This window comes from Gekko japonicus, unplaced genomic scaffold, assembly GCF_001447785.1.
Source record: "Gekko japonicus isolate JY-2015 unplaced genomic scaffold, Gekko_japonicus_V1.1 scaffold155, whole genome shotgun sequence".
NCBI classification, from domain to species: domain Eukaryota; kingdom Metazoa; phylum Chordata; class Lepidosauria; order Squamata; family Gekkonidae; genus Gekko; species Gekko japonicus.
Genome location: NW_015167534.1, coordinates 1,184,735 through 1,206,645, shown reverse-complemented (window position 1 = coordinate 1,206,645; position 21,911 = coordinate 1,184,735). Strand labels below are relative to the sequence as shown.

The 21,911-nt window shown below is 43.4% G+C and overlaps 1 protein-coding gene across 1 annotated transcript in view; it reads left to right on the top strand.

The window, feature by feature from the left end:
• The window catches only part of FBXO36 (F-box protein 36), a 56,749-nt gene that overhangs the window by 27,568 nt on the left and 7,270 nt on the right, over positions 1-21,911 (top strand). Inside the window, exon 2 of the mRNA XM_015413481.1 lies at positions 6,860-6,964. Within this exon, the coding sequence (XP_015268967.1) occupies positions 6,860-6,964 (105 nt within the window). The remainder of the gene's footprint in view (positions 1-6,859; positions 6,965-21,911) is intronic.

The following is a 21,911-nucleotide window of genomic DNA, read 5'->3' as shown; positions in this document are numbered from 1 at the left end:
CAGAATTTGAGTGTGTGCTTATGTGGAAATGCAAGTTTTATAATGGCATGTACTGCTAAAAAATAGAGCCCCTTGACACAGTGATTTTTACATTACAGAGCCATATATATACCTTACTAGGAAAAATAAACACACCTTGTAATAGTTGCAGATCACTGTAGAAATTGTGGTGAGGGAGATGAGTTAATTAGTTCAATAACGTCACAGGCATTAGCCATTAACCACTCATTAGTACACACATCTATTGAACTAGCCACCTTTCTTATGAAAAGAGAACAATCCAGTTTATCTTAAGGCACACTGAAATACCTGCAAAACCAGTTTGATCAACACCTGTGTTAGGATGGGAAAATGTTCATTTATACTGCAAGCAACAGTGCCAAATTCCTCTTGACCTCCCTTTTGCAAATGCTGTGCATTACTCTAGTGTGATTTTTTTTTGAAGGGTTTGATGCAGAAATTTCTCCCAATAAGATAAATGGGGATTCTTTCAACAGTATGAAGCAGGGGGGAAATGATATTTAAATGATATTGTTTGTGGTGACGGTTTATTGGTTCATGAGTCATGACATGTCCAAAATTTATACTGTAATTTTTTATTATTCTTCTCTTAATCAGATCTTCATGCTCATGCAGACTAAAAACATTAGACTCATTTAAATGCCTAGACAGACAGTCCAATGTTTCACTGTTAGTGTTAGTAATTGTAGAAAAAATATTATTGCAATCTATCATATTCACTTTGCTGTATAATTGCATAGTTCATAATGTACTCCTTAGATATATTGATTTGTTGTTGTTGTTCAGTCGCACAGTCAAGTCCAACTCTTCGCGACCCCATGGACCACATCACACCAGGCCCTCCTGTCTTCCGTCATCCTCTGAAGTTTGCTCAATTTCATGTTCGTTGCATTGATAACACTGTCTAACCATCTCATCCTTTGCCATCCCCTTCTTCTTTTACCTTCAGTCTTTCCCAGCATCAGGATCTTCTCCAGTAAGTGCTCCCTTCTCCGTTGGTGGCCAAAGTATTTCAGCTTCAGCTTCAGTATCTGGCCTTCCAGGGAACAGTCAGGGTTGATTTCCTTTAGGATTGTCTGATTTGATCTCCTTGCAGTCCAAGAGTGAATGCAAATGTTTGACCAAAAAAGATAGGATTTGATCCAAATCTTGTTTTTTGCTAGTATAAGGCACTAGAGCTGACAAAAGGGGCAAGGTTTTTACCAATTCCCCCTCTCACTGCATACCCCCACACTGTGTCCTGCACTGTTCCTCAGGATCTCCTGTCTCCTTGAAGCTGCATTTCAGAGCACTCAGTGGGCTACTGCAGGATGGGGAAGCCACAAAGTTCTGTTCTGTTAGTGGGGCTTTGCTAACAATACTTTGCTTCAACTCATGGTGATTTTTTGTATCTTACTTGATGTAGTCTAGTAAAGATGAATAATCCTATTCTGTGTCTCTTAAAGCCCTCTGATAAACTTTTCATGTTGCCTGCAAATTTCTAAATATTCCCAAATCTGGATTTTTAGTTCATTTATAGTACCTCTTAGATGGTATGGAAAACCTCACAATCTCAAGGCTATATGCTTGTCTTTGGAGTACATTAAAAAGTTAAATGTTTTATAATCTAAATAGGCACCTTCCAAAGCAACACATGTACAAGACTGGACTACTGTGGGTAACCAATAGGAAGGAACTTTGATTTATTCATCTGGTTTTCCTCACTGCAAATGATATGCCCCAGGGTGAGCTGCAAATACCTACTGTGGCTCCTTGAGGGGACACAAATTGCTGCTTTGAATAAAGACTGATTCCCATCTACACATTTAATGGTGATTTTATTCTCTGAACAACAGCACCTTTTCCCCTAACAGACCTGAAATGTGAGCTGTCTCTTTGATCAGCCTGATTAAACTGTAATTTGATCATGCTTCTTAAGAATGTACTTTGTCTTACAGCAGCTTTATGTAAAGACGTTGAATCTAGATCTAGATATATAACCACACAGTCCATTTAACTTTGTGGTTTGGGGAGGAGGGGCTCTACCCATATTGCCACAGTGGATTTCCAGGCATGGCATACATGTCTGAAAGCTGAAAATCTCCAGAGGAGATGTTGCCCTCTTTTTCTAGCAGGTAGTTGTAGTTCTGTGACAAAAAGAAATCCAGCAGATGAAGCTTTCCCTAAATGGTAGATGCTTCGATAGACTAATCTGTTGAGTTTATGCTTCCCATGCAACTGTTAATGACAGACAGTGCGAATCAGGAACTGGCTCTGCAAAGCAAGAGGGGTGTGGAAAGCATGCAGGAAAGAGCTTGGAAAAGGCAAGAAGAGGACAAAGTGCACAAGGCAAAGATCTTTCTTACCTGCCTCTGTATCCCCACCCTCTCAACTCAGAAAAACAGGAAAGATGGGAGAATCATAAGATCATGTTATCGTTGCATGGAAGTAGGCTACACTTTTTCCTGTTTTATTGATTTGACTGAAGAGAGCGATCTTTGTTATTTTTGACACAATCTCCTTTAAGTACAAAATAGTGTTGTTCTGTTTATGTGCTCAGTCATCCTAGAATGAACTAAAGGTGGGGCTTCCTGGGAAAACTAGTCCTCTTTGCCATTGGACTGGGGTATGGTTTCCTTACAGTTATACTAATTCCTGTGTTAATATACTAATTATGATTTTTTCATAGCTTGCCAAAAATGCATCCGTTGAATTAATGCATCATTGCTAATACCCCAGGATATTAGGCTGGATCCAACAGGGGCCTTCCATTCACGTAAGAATTTTAGTGTTCACAGAAAATATCACTGGATCCAACCCAACTGCACTGGTGTAGCAGCTTCCGTCACTGTGTCCATGATGAATTAATTCTTTCCCTCAGATCAGCAAAGCCAGTACTAATGCAAGAAAGTCTAAAGGACGTGTTACTGGAGCAACAGGTGCATTTGCTGCCTATTACATCTTAAGAGCCTTTCAGAACTCTGAAAACAGGTGATCTGGGAGTGTTCTATACACTCAATATGGCCCCATTGATGGATACTTAAATCCTGGGACTGGAGCCATGACAAGATAAGACAGATGTTTCTACAACCGGGAAAAAAATCCCAGGTTTGCAGAAAAATCTGACATCTAAAAAAAAGCAACCGGGGGGGGGGTTTAACCCTTCTCAAAATTATAGAAGTAATACCATTAAGACACGTTTCGAAAGCTATTGTTGTAGTTGCTAGGCAACTACAACAATATTGTCAGCCTTCAAACCTAGGTGTTTGTAGTAAAAGGCAGGGAGGAAGGCTATTTCCAGGGCTGTTTTGACCTACCAGTCCACCCCTGCTCCTTTCCCTTCTCCCCTGGATGAAGGACTCATTGGGGCAAGGCCCAGCAATAACCATCAGGCAATTTGCTACCATGAAATTTCTTCAACTCACCCAGGGGGAGCTGTGCCACAGATGACATCATGCCACACAACTACCCAGGTCCTGGTAGCAACCTCCACACAATTTGTGCAACTTGACAGGGCCCAGCAGTAGCCATCACACAACTTTGCCAGACTTTTCCCAGGGGCAAGCTGCCAGGGGGAGGGAGGGAGGGAAAGCTGAGAGCCAGTGTGGTGTAGTGGTTAGAGTGTAAGACTAGGATCTGGGAGACCGAGGTTCAAATCCCCACTCTGCCATGTAGGGTTCCCAAGTACTTACCGCGATCCGGCGGGGAAAACATGCTCCCCGGCCGGACCATTCCTCCCTGTAACACACCATGCCATCTCCAGGAAGTGACGCTGGGCGACGCTCTGGCAATGGGGTTGAAAACTCAAGTTTCCAGCCCCATTGCCAGAGCATCGCCTGGCATCACTTCTTGGCGACGGCATGGTGCGGCACATCTGTTGTCCCCGCGGGAATGATCCTGCGAATCACGGTAAGTACTTGGGAAGCCTGCTGCCATGGAAGCTTGCCAGGTGACCTTGGACCAATTACTCTCAACCTATTCTACTTCACACAGTTGTTGTGAGGATAAAATGGAGAAAAGGATAATGATGTAAATTGCTTTTGTTCCTCATTGGGGGAAAAGGTAGGGTATAAATGAAGTACATAAATAATAAAGGTGAAGATGGGGTGGTAGATAAATGGAAGGTTGGTTGGTTAGCAGGAAGGAGAGAAGGAAGTGGGGAAAAGGAGGAGGATATAGGGCTGCCAGGAGGGGAAAAGAGGGACATTGTGTGGGAAAGGGAATATACGGGGAAATGAAGTGACCCTCATAAGTCCTTATGGGTTCCCTGATTGCTTTTTTTATAATAGTAGGTGCCATGCAATGTGGTGCCTATTTGTAACATTAGTGAAACTATTGGTAGACTTTTCTCTGCTTGTTGTTAGTAAATTCTACTTTGTCATCAAAAGTCAATTTAGCACAACTGCAGTTATGGACATGTGTACAGTCAGGTAACCAACAGTACACAGTTTGTACCGCTTGTATTATTGGTGATATGGTGTGCATAAATAAAAATTATTTTATTGGTTGTGGCCTGCAATATTTTAAAGATGGATAAACTACTGCTTTTGGAATAGACAAAATGTATGCTTTGTTTATTACTTTTTCAGCCCACCCTTTCTTTCAATATGATTGTCAATTCCAACATGGAAATTCCTGGAAATATGAGGGTGGTGTCTGGGATGGTGGAGACTGGGAAGGGATGGGAGCTCAGTGGGGATACGATGCCCTAGAGTCTGTTCTCGGAAGCTGCCACTTCCTCCAAGGGAACTGATCTCTGTAATCTGGTGATCAATTGTAACTTCAGGCCCCACCTGGAGGTTGGTAACCTTATCTTACAAGGAGCTCGAGTCAATGTAGATGGTTACTCCCTTCTTTATTTCATTGTCCTTACAACAATTGTGTGGTGTAGACTAGGCTGAGAGAAAATCACAGGCCAAAAATCATCCAGTAAATTAATGGCAAATGAGTATTTGAATATGGATCTCACTCCTGTCCAACATTCCAAGCACTGTTCTTCACACAAGAACCTCAACTGAATTCTGAACCAATTAAGCTTGTAAATAGTAAAGCTGTAATATCTTGTCTGTTTATAATAGTAAATTGTTTTAAGAGTACTGTGAGGTCCTTGCTTATAGGGGAAACGGTTTTACCTTTAAACACTCTCTGAGTACATAAACGTGGTAGTTTTATGCTGCCACCAGGAATTAAAAATTCCAAATCTCTCTCTTTTGGTAGTATGACCTAGGGTCTGGGCACTTCAGAGGACTATGTGGCCCTGATGAAGTACTGTACTGATTTCTGGGATAAGTTTAAACAAAAACGATTTATTTAATAAAGAACAAAATAGGTTTCTGGTTATTTTGAACAGCTGCTGAAGAAAGGAACTTGTAAATATAACTGGCAAAGCTTGGTGTTACAGTCTCTCAAACTCCAAACTCCACTCTGACAGACTTATACATTCAGTATAATCTCTCTCTATCTCATATATATAGATAGAGCCACACAGGCTAGTCATTTTGTTTTATTCACACAGAATGGAATCAACTTTCTTAGTCACACAGAATAAACTGTTGGTCTTATTCACACAGAATTAGACTCAAAATTCCATAGTCCCACAGACTATGTTCTCTCTTCAGACTTTACACAATAGGAGGCCTGGGTCAAATCTTCTCATAGACACACACACAGAATCCTCTCAGACCCCCCTCCTCCCACACTCTCAGTCAGCAGCCAATCAAATCACACTTGTCACCCTCTATCAGTCTTCTCATATTACTGCATTCAAAGTAAACATTTAAAGGAACACACACATCAAAACATGGAATCATTACAAGTACTCTACAGGGTACTGTCTCATTATAATCTTTAAGTCTGTGGGTTTAACTTTTCTGTGTATTTTCCTGTATTTCCTGAATGCTGAAAAAAATACTGGAGTTATAAAACAGAGTGTAATGTCTGTCTTCAGTCTTACTGATTAAAGATACTTATTATTATATTATTGATGCAACAAAATGGGGAAAGATCTGGAATAATACTAGGTGGCTAAAAGCAGTAGCTTTGAAAGAAAATGTATTTAAGGTGATACACCGATGGTATATGCCACCTGAAAGATTGGCCCGAGCGTATGAGGGCCTGGATGCCAGATGTTGGAAGTGTAAAGTACAGACAGGTTCATATTATCATGTATGGTGGGCTTGTAGGGAGGTTAATAAATACTGGAAAGAGGTCCAAACTATGCTGTATCAGATAATTAAGAAGCCAATACCGTTAAACCCAGAGGTGTTCCTACTAAATATATATCCGGACAATTGGAAGAAAAAAGAAAAATACTTAATTTTGCATATTTTAACGGCTGCGAGGATTCTACTCGCGAAGGGCTGGAAGATGGACCAGGTACCAACGAAAGGGGACTTGATTAGTAAAATAATCGATGTAGCCGAAATGGACAACTTAACCCAAAAGGTCAATGGGAACTTGAATAATGTATTTCATAATGTTTGGGCACCAGTTTATAGATGGCTGGAACATGAGATGACAATCTACAATGGGACGAGCTCTGTATATGTGGGGTGTGTGGAAATGGGTTTGTATTATATGTGGAGTAAGATGGTGGGGGGTTGGAAGGATGTTATTATGTTGATGTGTTGTTTTGTGCAATGTATGATGTTATGTTGTGTTGTTTTGTATATAATATGTGTTGAAAAATAAAAAAAAAAATTTAAAAAAAAAAGTAACACCCTTCTCTTTTGTGGCAATATCTTGTGACGGATCTAAATGGGGCTTCCTTTAATCTTTACTTATATACAGCCTTCATTCTGGATAACTTGAGAAGTAAATGCTCTTTTAATGCTTCCCAATATTTCCCATTTATAGGTAGTTTTTAGATGGTGGAAAATTTCTCTTCGAAGTGAATTTCGTGAAGCAAGACCTGGAGAACTCAAAGAATCCCATGAGGACTTTTTGGATGACCCTTCTCTCCAAAGTAAGATATGGGAACATAATCTGATGGGTATTAAGAGATCTTGATTGCATTTTGATGATCCATGAAGATGTAATGCATCTGTAATGATCAGATACCTGTTTCCTGATAAAAGATGACAGCTAATAGAAACACTAATAATCTGGCTTTGTTCCATCAATTAGATTTGTTTTTACTGTTTCCAGTTTAAGAAGTACCCACTATTGGGTGGGGGAATTAATATCACCATGTAGATTCATATTTATTTGTTTTGAAACATACAACCTTTGAATTTGGTGAAGGTCCAATAAAAAAATCTTCTTCAATTTTCTGCATGCATCTGGTATATCCTAGTTTTTATAAAGTTCAGAATCTTATTTATCTTCTTTCAGGCTGTTACTTATTGATGCTGAAAATGCTTTATCTCAATTTGGGTTAATAATCTGCAGTAGAATAATATTTTGAAAAGAAAATCTGGAGGTACCCAAACTATGTTCTTGGATTTATATTTTTCCCATTACTAAATTTAGATGAACTTTAAATGTTCCAAACAAAGAAAGGTAAAATTTAGGTATAGAAGCAGCAAGTATTTACATATGATGAATCAATATAAATTAAATGGAAAAGTCAACTAAAGGGTTTTTGTTTTTATAGTAATAAATCAATTTTATTTAAATGTGCATTTAGAAAACACACGTCCTTTTATGCACAACCCTAATTAGTACCACCAAATTATTTTCAGTGTCAGTAATTGAGATATGATGAGTAGACATAATTGACCAGGAAATAGTGGTTAGGTGTAGATGGGGGAAATGGGGAACCTTGCTATAAGAAAATAGGTACACTAGAGGACCCTTAACAGAATCTTAACAGGTATATTTTCAAACATAAGAGAGAACTTCAATGAATTCAGAACCAAAAAAAATTAAAAACTCTTTAACTCTTCACTTTTTAACCCAACTTTTTTTAAAAAATGACTATATTAATACCTGCTCTATACTGTCAGGGAGCCCACATCTTAAAAATGCTTTAGAAGAAGAAGAGGAGGAGAAGAAGAGATTGGATTTATACCCCGCCATTCACTCGGAGTCTCAGAGCAGCTTACAAACTCCCTTCCCCTCCCCACAACAGATACCCTGTGAGGTAGGTGGGGCTGAGAGAGCTTTGAGAGAACTGTGACTGGCCCAAGGTCACCCAGCTGACTTCATGTGAAGGAGTGGAGAATTAAACCCGGTTCTGCAGATTAGAGTCTGCTGCTCTTTACCACTACACCAAGCTGGCTACGCTCTTAACCACTACACCAAACTCATTCTGAAAACTGGGAAGAAGGCCTTTACAGTAATTATTAGGTAACTGAAAATTGATTTCTTAATGGGTATTTGATAGGGATGGGCATGAATAGGGAAAATGTGGTTTGGTTCGTTGCTCATGGCATGCAGTTTGCAAACCATGGCTCAGGAACTTCACTTGGGCAGACCTGCCCCTCAACCAGACACTAGAATCAAGTCAAGCATCCCCCCCCCACGTTCGCAGCCTCCCCCCCAAGATTCCAAAGGCAGGTTCTAAAGGACAGAAAGGCAGACATCCCCAGAGTTTTGACAGGGGCTTTCCAAAGTTACCTCACAACAGCTTGGCCTGCGCCCCAGCCCCACCAGACCAGTGGAAATTGGAGTTTTCCGTTTTAAGTGATGCATCGACAGAAAAGCAGACATGACAATAGGCTTCCAACAGGGGCTCCCCAAAGTAACCCCATGATAGTTTGGCAGGCATACTAGCCCCACCAGACAAGCAAAGGAAGTGTGCCCAGTGCCTACAACTCTCGCAGCCCCCCAAGGGCTGACACACTGCAGCAAATTCTTCTTCTCTGCACAGGAAACACCTGTTGGGCTGGCTGGGCCCACAATTCTCCAAAGGCAGATTTGGCAGCACAGAAAGACAGACATGACAGGAGACTTCCAACAGAGGCTACCCAAAGTTACCCCACAACAGCTTGGCGGGCATGCCAGCCCCACCAGACCAGTGTAAATCAGTTTTCCATTTAAAGTGATTAGTGATACAAACTGTCTTGCATAATATACAGTTTCTTGCCCAACTAAGTGTTTATGGATTGAAGTGTTGACTTATGTTCATATACTGAAATAATGCATGGGGACTATTTCAAGTATATTCCGAAGTAGTAGTTGTGCCTCTAGGGCTGCTTCCATAATGGATGTTAGGACTGGCTCTGTGACAACCTCCTATTGGGGAGGACTAGGTTTGTCTTTAAATTATACTGGGTGTTTATAAAATAGGTAGTTCCAGCTGCCACCAGGAATTTTCTAAATTCCAAATCCACTCTCAGCTTCTTATGTTGGTATCGTGACCCAGGGTCTAGGCTTTCAAGGGTCTCTGTGGTCCTGAGGAATAATTGATATGACTTCTGGGATTAACTTAAATAAGAGAGGATTTATTGAAAGGGGAACAAAATAAGAGGTTGGTTATTATGTAACTGGTTGGGAATAAGGTTCCTGTAAATGAGCGTGTCAACTGTATCACTTTAATACACATATACTGATCCTTCTCGGATCCCACACAGATTCTTTCACCTCTCTCACTGACTGAATTTCCACTGAACAACTTCAACTGCTTTTTTTTCAACTGTCTCTCCTAACTCTGACTTTCATACTTAACTTTCATAACTGACCAACTGACACTCACACAGATCCACTTTAAACTCTCCTCCCAGACTCTCTCATCCTCCAATCACAGCACACTTGTCTCTCTCAATCACTCTACTCTGCATTCACTGCACCACAACCAAACATTTAAAGAGACACACACACTTTTAAAACAAGGAATCGTTACAGGCTCCTCTACAATCTCTCAAAGTTGGGGGTGGATTACATTTCTGGGGTCCCGGATACAGACCCACCAAAAAGGTCTCCTACATTTATATCCTCCCACCCCTCCTGAATGTGAACACTTCTGTGTGCTGTGAGGGTGAAAGTGGGTGCAACCGTGTGAAGGATGCTCGTTGTAGGGGGAAGAAGTCCTCCACCTTCTGTGTACCACAGGTTGCCGCCCTTGGGCATTAAACCCATCCTGCCTGGCCCTAGCAGGGCATCACCAGGGTCTCAGAGCTTCCAGCCCCTGATTTATTCCTGGTCCTGGGGCTCTCTTTAGAGGCAAAAGAGTTGTTAGCAGCACTGCCCAGAGACACCAGCAGTTGCAACCACTCTCTGGAGAAGAAGATTCTGACAGCAGTGATTCAGAGGGTGGGGGAGAAGCATCCTCCCCTTCCACATCCCAACTCCCTGATGCTGCTCCTGCCTTGAGTACACCCCTTGAGTGGCCCCTCCCAGCCCAGTGGCAGAAAGCCAGTGTGCCTCCCACCTACTCCAATCCTGGGGCCATAGTTTGGAAACATTTCCTCATCTGCTCTGTGTGGCAGAGTGCCAGGTATTAGTAGTGAACTGGGTTGACAGTAGTGAACCCAGAGGTCAGCAGAAGCGGAGATGCCAGTCATACAATGGCGGAGGATTTAGCAGAGGTGATGGTGAGGGAGTACCTTGCCATGTCCCCTGAAACCATTAACATTGATCCCCTGGAGTACTAGTCATGCAAGGTTGTCATCTTGCCCAACCTCTCTTGTGTGACCATGAGCCCTGAATCCACCTAACACACAAATCCCAGCAGAGGAGAACCAAGGCACCCAGTAGCTAAGCCACACAGAGTGGCAAAGAGCTATGACTCCACCTAACACTAAAACCCCAGCAGGGAGACCAGTTCGCAATTGGGAGGGTATAAAACATGGGTCCTCACTCAGCCAAGGCACCCAGTAGCTAAGCCCCACTACTCAATGTGAGCAGAGTGACATGATGACAAAGAGCCCTGAGTCCACCTAACACCCAAACTCCAGTGGAATCAAAATGAAAATGTGGGTCCTTACTCAGCCAAGGCACCCAGTAGCTAAGCCCCTCTGCTCAGCATAAGCAGGGGGGGGGCCTCAGAGAGCCCTGAGTCCAATTAACACCCAAACCCCAGCAGGGAAGAGTTCACAATCAGGAGGGAATAAATGAATGAGTTCTGCTAGTTGACTTTTAACTAGTTCCCTGCCTCTCTGCAAGCAGCCAACAAACAAAAGGGTTATATATAGCTTTCTGATCCCATAGAGCAGAATGGGAACTCTAGTATTGGTAACCAGCAGTGCCCGTTAGGGCTGCCAAGTGGGGGGGGCTGGTAAACCCCCGCTTCGGAGGACCGATTTCTGCCGCCACGGAATCGGGCCCCCGGGGGAAACTCCGCCCCGACGTGCGCATCACCTGGAAGTGACGCAGGCACGCTGGGCATGCTGGGGGCAGGGCCACAGCCATACAAGGGAAAACCCTATGGCCGTGGCCCTGCCCCCAGCATGCTCAGCGTGCCTGCGTCACTTCCGGGTGACGCGCGCGCACACACCCGAGGCCGGCCAGGAGCCCCCCGCTCCTGGCGAAGAATCACTTGGCAACCCTAGTGCCTGTTACCACCCCATTCCCTTGGAGTTTTGTAAACAGTTTAATTGAGCAGACAGTCTGTCTGGAAATGTATCCATTCATGAACCATCATTAACAGCACCAAAGTTCTTGAAATGTTTGTGCCGGCCCTTCCATGAATGTCGCTTTGCAAACCATGAACCAGCCAAAATTCATGACAAACTAAAGATGTCACAAGCCAATGTTGAGACAGAATGTGCACAAACCCAGCATACTGCTTGACTTCCATGTTCACCTCACTCCTTCCCTCCTCCCTTCCTTCACTGAGAACCCCAGTTACAAACTAAATCCATTAATCCAAGCTATGTGAATGCAGGTGCATAGATTAAATGAAGCTGGTTTTCTCCACAGACCTGAAAATTCTAAGCCTAGAGTAAACCCTAGTTTAATACTGTGGTTTGTATATGGTGGGGCGCTAACTCTGGGTAGCTTGCACTTTCATCTGTGCATCGTAGGTAATCAGAATTATTTTCTAACTGCCTACAATGGTGTAACGATTAGATTGTTGTACTAGGATCTGGGAGCCCTGTGTTCAAATTCCCATTTATCCATGGAAGTTCACTGGGTGAACTTGGGCTGGTCACTCTCTCTCTCAGCCTAAAGTACCTCACAGGGTTGTTGTGATCACAAAATGGAGGAAGGGAATGCTGTTGTAAGTGGCTTTGGGTCCCCATTGGAGAGAAAAGTGGGGTATAAATATTGAATTAAATAAACAAAACAGGACCCTCAAAATGAGGTTAGCGATACACGCTGGGCATATGCACATCTCAAATTAATGCTGGCCAATGGGTCCTGCCGGCCTCTGCAAACCGTTTCCAGCATATTTTCTTCCAGGGATGTGCAGAATACAGTCACAAAACGTCCATAAGTCTTCTCAAATTCTTCTCAGAACTCAGTTATTTCTGGTGAACATTCCTATTGGTGTACTGACAAAGTTAGCCCTTCAAAGTCACGCTAACTGTGTGGCAGAGGTGGTTGTGGAAGTGTTCTTTGTTCCATTAGAAGAAGAGAAGAGATTGGATTTATACCCCACCCTTCACTACCCCAAAGGTGTCTCAGAGCGGCTTACAAACTCCTTTCCCTTCCCTTCCCCACAATAGACACCCTGTGAGGTAGGTGGGGCTGAGAGAGCTCTGACAGAAACTGCTCTTTTTTCAAGAACAGTTCTTATCAGAGCTACGGCTTGTCCAAGGCCATCCAGCCAGGTGCAAGTGGAGGAGTGGGGAATCAAACCCGGTTCTCCCAGATTAGAGTCTGTGCACTTAACCACTACACCAAACTTCCAGGGCTTAACCACTACACCAAACATGCAGAAAGGAGGAAACAAGGGTCTCATCACTTTAAATGTCTCAAAAGCATCTATATTGAAGGAATTTTTCTATGAACATTTTGTGGATTTTTTTAATAGACTTTAATATTGAAATGTTATATGAACCTTCTGGCATTTTCAATCTGATTTGGAACAAGGACTGATCATACATCGGCTATAGGTTTGACTTTGTAAATGGCTTAGTTCTGTAATTGATGGTTATTTATTGTTACTTTACCTTAAATATTTTTTATTTGTATTTTCACTGTTTTGTTATTATCTAAATTACATACTTCGATTATATTTTGTGTGAAGCAGCATAGTTATTTTATCACAGCTTATGTTGAAATATGAAACCAGGCAGAAGTATTAAACATGACATGCAAGAAATGGTATTACATAAGTAGAAATAGATAATGTAGTGAGAGCAAAATAAGAACATACAGCAACAGATAATGCATTCTAGTAGTATAGGCCACAGTCCTGTTCCCTTTCTTGAGACATCTTCCTGAATTAACCTGTTATAATGCAGCCCTGTTTCCTTTATAAAAATGCTCTCCATAACAGTTCTGTTTTACAAAGTTTGCAGAAAGCCAAAAGTGTGGGAGCCAACCTGTTCCCTTCAGGTAGGCCATTCCATAGGGGAAGAGCTACTGCAGAGAGTACCAGTACCTTGAGTTGAACCCAATAACTAACATGCAGCCAATGGAATGACTGCAAAATAGGTATAATATGCATGCACTGTCCTTTATTTTTAGCATTTTTAGGGTTCTTTAGAATGATGCATTATCTAATTTCTTCCGCATTTCAGTTCCTGAAAGAATTGTTAGTATTAGTACTTCATCATTTAATGGGCATCAGTGGTGCCAAGAAATTTTTATTATTCTATTTCTAGGTATAATAATTGGCTGGTAGTTAAATCTTCCTTCAATGCTTCCTTGAAAGAGAGCACTTAGTTGTGAGTATGTCATACGTCACTGTGCAGATTCAAGATACAGTATATGTAAATACAGCATGAATGTTGGAATGGTCTGGAAAAAGTCATTCATGCATTTATCTTCTAATCTCAGTAGCGAGCCATAGATAACATTCACATCACGTCTTAGCAGAAATTCAGCAGAGAAGGAAGTTCAGAGAAATTGACAGTAGACCAATTATTAATCCTCACAGAATGATAGGACAGAGTCTTCATTGGGAATCTAATCAGGATCAACAGCCAAAAGATGGTTTGAGAGTTGGCTGGCTGTAGCTCAGTATATGGGCAGGCCCCTAGTGAAGTGTGTTGACGGACATCAGGAGTCACCTGGAGGCAATAGGGGATAGATAAGGCAGAGTTAAAGGACTGAAGTGGGAGTAGAAAGGTCTGGTGGCTGACCCCAAACCATAGGGCTCTAAGGTCCACAGGAACCAATTTCAGTTATTAGGGATACAGTTAGTTGGGGAGACTTTTTGTCAGAATATGTGTCTACCCAACCATACATTATTCTCACAGAGATGCAGCAGAGCAGAGTCCTGGTCAATTAAGCTGAGGTTTTGCATGCAAAAAACTATTTGCATTCAAACACTTGCTGAAACTGAGAGAGACATGATTAATTGGTAAGCAAGATCCTGAAAGAATTAATGCATGAAATACTTACAAAAGTTCTTTATAGATGAAGATTCAATCCTAAATCTTTGGTACAGAAATTGGAAAATGCAGCATCAAAAGCGATTTGATAAGTCTTATCTCTGATCTTTAGTGATATTAATATTCACCTTGCAAACCCATACTTGGTCTTAATTTTACAGCTCTGAAGTGTGTTAAAAGTCTTGAAGCTATTCACAGATATGCTGCTATAAAATGCTTCATATTTGTTCATTAGAGCAAAAAATTGATTTTCTCAGCAAAGCATGATTAAGGACTTGATATGATATAATGGGTGTCAAACTTACATATTATGAGGGCTGGATCTGATGTAAATGGGACTTTGTTGGGCTGGGCCATGTGTGTCTTAAGATGTAATGCCAGATAGCAGAAATATAAACTTTATAAAGGACACAAACACAATTAAAGATATTATTTTTTACTTAAAATACAAAAATGCTTAAAAGAGTAACACTCTTGCGATATTTTGTTTATTTAACAGTTTTTGATAACTGACACCTCTCAAAACTTATAACTAAAGGTATAAACTAAAAATATAGAATGCTCTGAGACCAGGAAAACATGAAATGGCTAGGCACTGCAAGCTTCTTCTCCCCACCCCCGGTCTGCTCAGAGTGGCAGTGGCTCTCCAAGGTCTCAGGTTTTTTTACAGGGTGGTCTGAGATAATAATTTTTGTTCTCCTCTTCAGCACTTGTTCTGCATTGGAGGCCCATATTAAAAACAAAAATTTCTCTGCAAAACTGGAGTTCCTTGAGTTTGTAGAACTTTATATTTTAACTGTGGTTTTTTAAACAAACCTAGGGCTGCCAAGTGGGGGCGGGTGGCGGGTAAACCCCCGCTTTGGAGGCCCGATTTCCACCGCCGCGGAATCGGGCCCCGGAGGGAACTCCGCCCCCTGAAGCGCAGCGTGGCTGCGTCACCAGAGGTGACACAACCACGTCGACCACATTGGGGGCGTAGCCCAGATCGTCGGAGGGAAAACTCTATGGTTTCCCCTCCGACAATCCGGGCCACACCCCCAACGTGGTCGACGTCACGCACGCACACGCACATCTGAGGATGGCTCCTGTAGCCTGGCGAGGCTCCCCCGCCGGTGAGTTTTTTTGACTTGGCAACCCTAACCAAACCTCCCCCACCCCTTAAAAGATGCCTGCCTAAAACAGAGAGGTGGGGAAATAGTGGGATTTGGCAATGCAATTTTTTAAATGAATCATCAAGAAAAAGCACAATGATCACAGCAGCAACTAAAAATATAAACTAAAAATATAAAATGCTCTGAGCCTAGGAAAACATGAAATGACTGGACATTGCAAACTTCTCCCCCCCCCCCCCGGTCTACTCAGAGCGGCAGTGGCTCTCCAGGGTCTCAGATTTTTTAACAGGGTTTGAGATAATAATTTGGGGGGATGTACTAAAAGGAATGACAGGTTTGCCTATGAAAACAAGGGGAGAGGCTTGAAGGCCCACTGGATATATTGGGAACCAAGAATGCCAATTGACTTGCATGGGCTCCATTGAAATACATTGCATCACAAAAAAAAGTTGCAAAAAATGTGGAATGGATTTTCCATTAAGGTCTCTAGGCCCAGATAGACTACTCTGGGAATGGGAAATCCATTCCTCATTTTCTTTGCAACTTTTTTGTACTGCAATGTATTTCAATAGAGTCCAGAGGCGGGAGTAGAAGCCAGTGAAGACAAACTGGGAAGGTTGACAGCCCCACCCCCTGCTCCCTGTGCTCAGCAGCAGCTCGAGCTTGAGCTCAGAAGGGTGAGGACAGGCAGGGAAGGGGAGGAGAACTATGGGCCGGTTCTGGCCCACGGGCTGTATGTTAGAGTCTCAAACTAGGACCTGGGAGACCTAGGTTGGAATCCCTACTCTGCAGTGGAATCTTACTGAGTGACCTAGATCCAGTCACATTCTCAGCCTAACTGGACTGGTGTGAGGATGAAATGGAGGAGAAGATGATGTAAGCTGCTCTAAGTGTCCACTAGAGAAAAAGACAGGGTATAAATGAAGTAAACAAATAAATACATGAATGCAGCTTGTAGCAGAAAGCTTATGAATTAAGCATCATAAATAATTGGGAGCTGTTAAATGTTACCCAACTGCCTAGGATGACAAATAGGTAAACAAAATATTAGTTATTTTCACACAGTAACAATAACCTTGCTGATAATAAGAGCAAATTTGTATAGCAATAAAATATTGGATGTTTGTTAGTAACCTATGAACAAAAAAGAAGCCAAATCTATGTTAATGCTTATGTTTTGTTTCTGGTCTATTTCAGATTTCTAGGATCCAAATCCTATTGCACTGTTTACTGGATGTCCCATCCTGACCATTGTATTGACTTACTGTGATGGAAGGATGGGGGGAAGGTGCCTTTCCTTGTTGGGAAACTCTCTTGGATGAAGGGTTCCCTGGAAAGAACCTGGTAACAGCTACCACTACTTAGGGATCTCTTGAGAACATCTAGACTGACACACTTTATAGATCTAGTACAGTGCTAGACCCATTAAAAAATAACAGGGTGTATCTTCAGGACCACCTCTCCTGGTATACCCCCCAAAGAGCATTATGCTTAGCTGATAAGAACTTCTTGTGTCCCCTGGCCCAAGAGATATCTGGCTGTCCTCTACCAGGTCCAGGGCTTTCAGTGCCCTGGCTTGTGATGCAGTTCCACAGGACCTGTAAGGCAGAGATGTTCTGCCAGGCATTTGGTTGAGGACAGCGATGGCATCCATCTGGTTGGCACTCTCCTCCCCCTCCGCAAGGTGGTAACACAACTGGAAATTTCCAGCCACCATCTGTTTAATTTTGAATTAACACCAGAATTTTATTGTAATATTTAAATGTTTCTGACTGTATGATATGTCATTTAAGTATGTGGTTGAACACTGCCCTGAGCTGTGCTTCAGGGAGTGGGTGGTATGAAAATTGAATTTAACAAATAAATCAATAAACCTTGGAGAATACCTTATGGAAAACAATGTAGTGCCCATCTAGTCTGGCACATAGGGGGAAAATTAACAGAAATACCCCAGTGAATTATACTGTAATAAACGACACCAAAGAAGTCTTTTTATAAAAGCAAGGGGGGGAGGGTGGTTGGATTCAAAAAGGGGTAGAAAAGGGGAGACAAAATATCCAGAAGCACACAATAACACAGCACACAGACTTTCAAATAAATGAGCAATAAAGTCAGTCTGATTTGGCTAGCTACACATTAGCAAGTCTGCTGTAGCATGCATGCAGAATTCCTTGCAGAAATGAGATGTCAGGGGGAGTTGTTAACCTCCACCTTTCATCCTGTGGTTACCAGATTCATGTGATTCCAGTGGGATCAGGGCCAGCTCGCCCGCTAGGCGAACTAGGCGCTTGCCTAGGGCGTGCCGGCCCTCAGGGGCACCAAACTGCGCCCCGCCCCCCCGCCAAAAGCCTCCGCCGCCGCCCTAACTGGGCGATCGCCGCTGCCATGGCAGCTGGTGAGCGAGCAGAGGCGGGAAGTGCTGGGGGTTGCACCCTCCGGCCCGCGGCAGCTGAGCCCCCGCTCCTGGCGAGAGAGAAAAGAAAGGCGGTAGGGATCGGGTCTCTGCCCGCCCGCTCGCCCCTCGCTCTCTCTCTCTCTCTCTCTCTGTGGCGAGGGAGGGAAGCGGGAGGGAGAAAGGAAGGAAGGTGGCGAGGAGGCAGAGGGCGCCATGGGGGGTGGGGGGCTCCTCTTCCTTCTTCTCCAGCGCAGCCCCCGCAGCGGCGCCAGGCACAGGAGCCGCTGCGGCAGCCGCCTGGCATGGGCTGTCGATCTGGGGCCCGCCACACCTGGCAGGCACTCCAGTAACAATAACCTTGCTGATAGTAACACCAAACTGGTATCACAATAAAATATTAGAAGATAAGAAAGTGAGCCCATGGAATCTTGTTTATATTGATGGGGAAAAAACCCATCAGGTGTAGATTGCTAAACACTGTAAATTATTGTAGTCTCTTAACTGTGAGACAGGTTTCCTCATGGCTACAACATAAACTCCAAGGATAAAACTTTTAATTTTTTAGTAGTCAACAAACACGTGATGTAAGGAGAAACTTATTACTCTGCATAGCAAGTATGAATGTCCTTCTGGTCCGATACAGTGTCTCTGAAAGTGAACAGCCAAATATTCTGGGAAGTTTATATGCAGGGTAGGATGGTGATAGTCACTTTTTGGCTTGGTTCAGATGATCTTACAGACTATGATTTGGAGGATTAAAAGTAAGCTGTGAGCTCATAGACACTGTCTTCCCTCCCTCCATCTGCACTCTCTTGTTTGCTATGATGTGTGAATCAGCAATAGATAGTTATCTCTTTCCTTCCAAACCAGAATCAGCAATCCACTTTTCACTTTTTTCTTTTTATTCGGGCTTGGAGGGGAAGAACTAACCATAAAAAAGGAAATTGAAAGGAAAGTCATTCTTGAGTGGCAAGGAGAGAGCAGCATACCACTTGTTTCTAATCCCAAGCCTTTGTACCATCTTCTCCATCATCTAGAAATCAGAATTAAATTGCCTCTGGCTGTAGTTAATAACTGTTGAAAGGCTGTTGATATGAATTGTTGGAGGAAGCATCCATTTTGTATCTGCTTTCCCATGGCAGCCATTTTGTGATGATGCCCACTTCCCACTTTCCCCCCACTTTTTGGGTGGGTATTTTTTAGTACTTTTAAAATGTGCATGTGTTTCTGTGTGAGTGAGTGTGTGTACACCTAGAAGTCATGGTGACTTCTGGTGACTGACCCGTACTGGGGGCCTGGAGGATATTCAGAGAGGTGGCTGAATAAAACCTGCCTCTGCCTCCCACCTCTGGTATTTCAAGGACGGCCATGTGTTTGTCTATAAAACTATAGTCTTCCCCAGAGAAATAACTACAACCTCCTACAAAGGAAATGTGCTGGGTAAACTTAGTCTGAACAAACTATCTCAGCTTAATCCACCTCACTGACTTGTTGTTATTCCTCCTCTAAGATATTTCACATTGCTTTCTTACTGGAAAGACTGGATCATGAGAGCATGAATACAGTGAAAAGGGGGAGGTAACCCAGTTGCATCCAGGAAAGCCCTGGCATAAAGAGCCCAACAAAACGCACACACACACTGTAGCAAGGCACACAAAAGCTCATACCTTGAACAAAACTTTGTTGGTCTTAAAGGTGCTTGGTATTTTTCCCATGAGATTAAGGCAGCCCAACAAAGCAAACTTTCCCTCGTTCCCTCCCTCCCTTCAGAGAGCAGCCTAAGCCAGTGGAAGGCTTCCCTTTGTCTCCTGCAGCCTGGCCAGGAAGTAAGCTCTGGCTGTTCCTTCCCTCCCCCTGGGAGGAGGAGGGGGAGGCGCCTCAGCCAGTTCTTTACCAGACTCTCTCAATTGCACAGGAGAGGCTTGCCTATCTATCTCTCCTGTGTGATTGAGAGAGACTGGTAAAGCAAGCTGTGACATGGCGGCGGCGACGGCGGCGGCAGAACTGGAAAAGAAAGCAGGAAACAGCCAGGGCCTTGTGGGCCAGATTGGGGCCCTCCAAGGGACTGATCTGGCCTGCGGGCCACATATTTGACACCCCTGATCTAAGCCCACCAGATAAAAGTTTAGCTGATTAGTTCCAGTAAAGGTATACGAAATGTCGTGCCATTCCCATCTGTTTGGCCTTGCCTTGTTGGATACTTGGCTCATAGCCTCTAGTCTACAAATTCTCCCATTTACATTTTTTTGTTATGAACAATATAGTGACTATTAGGGAAAAACGAGCAGTAATAACATCAAAAGGAAAAGTACTTTGCCTAGCTTTTGGACTTTCCCAACTGTATATTTTTTCCCTTTTGCACATGTTCCTAGTCCCAGACTTATTAGATCAGTAATAACCAACTTTCTATAAATTTTCTCATATTCTACATGAGACAATGTATTTGAAGTTCTTGAATAATCTAAAGTACTATAGAAATGCCAGGTATTGTTATTTTGATATCTCATTCACAATTGATCATTCTTATAAGTTCATATTATACAATACATTTTATTAAATATGAAAGCATTTAATCTCATGGAAAATACCTCACATACAACCATATTACTCTTAAGGATTCAGATACAAATGATATTTTCATTTAACTACATCTTGATATCATTTGTACTTATCTTAACTGCATTGAAACCAGTATGTAAACTGTCATTCTGAATATTTTTGCCACCTTGAAACTGGAGGCATATGGACAGTTTGGGAGTAAGATGTGCCTTTTATGGGGGTTGTTCTAGATTTGTTTTAATCTTCCCTGAGGACTCATTTTATGGACAGAATATAAACGTTTTAATATGTAAATTATAGGTACAAACTGGTCTCATCAGTTCTTTACAACTATAAATCTGATTAGAGTTGGCAGGTTCTTGCTCCAGCCGGGGGATTTGGTGGTCGTTCCACAGGTGGCCCCACTCCCAAGCGTGACCACCTGCCCGACTACCCTTCTCCCTCCCCTCCTGCCTGATTTAAAGGGCTTCACCTGATAGGCAGGGATCATGTGGCCCACAGATTAGCTGGAGGGCCCTTTAGCAGGAGGGAAGGAGAGGGGCTGTTGAGGGCTCAAGAGGAGGAGGAGATTGGATTTATACCCTCCCCTTCACTACCCAAAGAAGTCTCAGAGCAGCTTACAATCTTCTTTCCCTTTACCTCCCCACAACAGACACTCCAATGAGGTAGGTGGGGCTGAGAGAGCTCTTTCGAAACTGCTCTTGAGAGAACAGCTCTGAGAGAGCCATGATTGACCAAAGGTCACACCAGCAGCTGCATGTGGAGGAGTGGGAACTCAAACCCGATTCTTCCAGATTAGAGTCTGCGCTGCTAACCACTACACCAAACTGACTCTCTGGGGGAAATCAGCCCCACACCTTTAAAGGGTCTTTTTGTGAGCTGAGTGTGTGGCCCACAACCACCCTTCTCTCTTCCTCCTGCTAAAGGGCCCTCCAGCTGATCCACAGGCCTTTAAATTGGGCAGGAGGGGAGGGAGAGGGGTGGCCAGGCAGGTGGTCACACTTGGGGCAGGGCTTAGGGTGGGGCTTCCCTGCCAGTCAGTTGGCTGGGGGTGGATTGGAGCCCCCAAAACTGGGGGGGATCCCCGCCTGGACCTGGGGGCTGGCAACCCTAGATCTGATCTTAGAGCAGTCTATGCAGCATCACTTGCTTGGCAATCTCGAATTGTTCGATATAAGGAAACAAGTGGGGGACCCGCGATACTCGCGGGAGAGGGGGAGCTCCACCCCTATGAGGAAGAGGAGGAAGCAGCAGGAGGAGGTAAGTTCCCACCCATCCTGCCGGTTCCCCCGTCTCCTCCACCCCCCCTCCACCAGCTGGCTCAATCTCCCCCCCCCCGCCCCAGAGCGCGCCCCCCCTCCAGAGGCCAGGTCTACCCAGGCTTTCCCACTACATTGGTAGACCTGGCCTCCGGAGGCCAGGTCTACCCAGGCGTTCCAACTACATTGGTAGACCTGG